Below are 1612 nucleotides of genomic sequence, written 5' to 3'. Positions count from 1 at the left end.
TTAATGTTGTTTATCTCTTTCCATTCATCTTTTTCTTTTTTTTTTTTTGGCCGTGGTTTTCAGTGAGCTACTAAATTGCCCTTTTATTATTTTTTCTCTGCAGTGCCTCCTCTTTCAGCAGTAGATTCTCCTCCAAGCTCCTCTTTATTTATGTTTTTATTTCATTTTGGCCAGTTTCCTATAATCACATCCCTGCTAATTTGGTTTTAAGATACTAGTTGCTAAATTAACGTGTTAATTGCTGCTGGAAATATTAAAAACGTCACGTAGTTCTGCTGTAAGATGAGTCTTTAGTTTGTGGTAGTTGCAACAGTTGTAAATGAAAACTTTTCTTCCTTATGGCTACCCCTACACTTTTCTCTGAGTAGTTAAGAATTTCTCGATAAATATGTCTCATTCCTCACCTAAAGCGAGGCACTGTTGTCCTCCTACACTGGGCCTTCAGAGCAGTCTCAAGTTTATGTTGCAGGACTGTGTAAAAACTCTAAGCTTCTCCCTTTGTCTGTCTCCAGTTTCCTCAGGTGGAGGACCTGGGCCGCTCAAACCTGTCCTCCCTCCTCAGTCATTGCCTGTCACTCAGCCTCTCCCTGGAGCTTCACAGCCCCCTCCACCCATTAACACAACCCACCCTTATCAGGTAATGGGCAAGCAGCCATACAGCACAAGGCTGCCTGGAGACTAATTCCTGCCGCCTGCTTTTGGCTCAGTTTCAGACAGCGGTGTTTATGTTCCTTCCCTAAAACGTTTTACCCAGCATTGTCTTCCTTTAATCTGCTTGCTGACAGAATCCGGCCTCCATGACTGCTGCTCAGGTGGCTGCACAGATGGCCGTGGAGGCAGCCAACGTCCAGAAGAGTCGCTGTGAGTTACCAGTGGACTCTGTGGGCCTTTTGTGAACAATTTATGTTAGCCAAGTTTTAGTTGCAGGGTCTCAGTACTGTGACTGTGTCTGTGCGTTTTACAGTAACGCTTGCTCTCACTTTTTCCAGAAAAGAGTTTTCCTAGGACAGTATCACTGTTCTGATGCTCTCACCTGCAGTGATAGTAATAGGATCTTTGGATCAGTAAAAAATTAACAGTAACCCAAAATAAATCTACAGTCAGAATGGATAACTTATAGTGTCTCTATCCGTGTAATGGTCATGTTCTTTATATGTTCTTAAACGTGGCGTCTGTTCAGGTTGTTGTTGTTGTGTTTTCTCTCCACATCCAGTCCCAGGAATGGTCAATCAAGGTCCCCCGTTCACCAGTCAACCACAAATCCCCTCAGTCCCTGGGGTGAAGCTCAGTCAACCCAGCATATCAACGGTCACCACAGCAACACAGCCTATGATGTCACAGCAACAAGTCCCTCCAAATCAGCAACAGCCAGTCCCGCCCCCAGGACAGCCTACACCCAATCAGCAGCCGCAGCAGCCACCTCAGCAGCAGCCCACAGCAAATCAGCCCACAGCCCCATCAGCGCAGCCCAACATGGTAAGATGTGACAATAATCAATACGAAACCAATGAAACTATACTATTGTTTTAAAACCAAAACTTCTGCTACAGCAACTTAACAGCATGTAACTTGATATGTAGCCTTTGTTACGGGTTCTACTTTTTTTTTTTTT

The 1612-nt window shown here is 44.4% G+C and overlaps 1 protein-coding gene across 1 annotated transcript; it reads left to right on the top strand.

Moving 5' to 3' along the window:
* Positions 1–512: 512 nt before the first annotated feature.
* Positions 513–1476, top strand: LOC111668442 (mediator of RNA polymerase II transcription subunit 25-like; the record flags this gene model as incomplete). The annotated part of the gene is made up of 3 exons (XM_023424518.1): positions 513–637; positions 786–861; positions 1214–1476. Coding segments are annotated over 3 exons (464 nt in total), but the record flags the coding sequence as incomplete, so codon positions are not given.
* Positions 1477–1612: the final 136 nt, after the last annotated feature.

Source organism: Seriola lalandi, unplaced genomic scaffold (genome assembly GCF_002814215.2).
Source record: "Seriola lalandi dorsalis isolate HSWRI2012SDOR001 ecotype SW California unplaced genomic scaffold, Sedor1 jcf7180002004081, whole genome shotgun sequence".
In the NCBI taxonomy this organism is placed as follows: Eukaryota; Metazoa; Chordata; class Actinopteri; order Carangiformes; family Carangidae; genus Seriola; species Seriola lalandi.
Note: the sequence above shows the minus strand (reverse complement) of the source record. Positions and strands in the feature narration are given on the sequence as shown.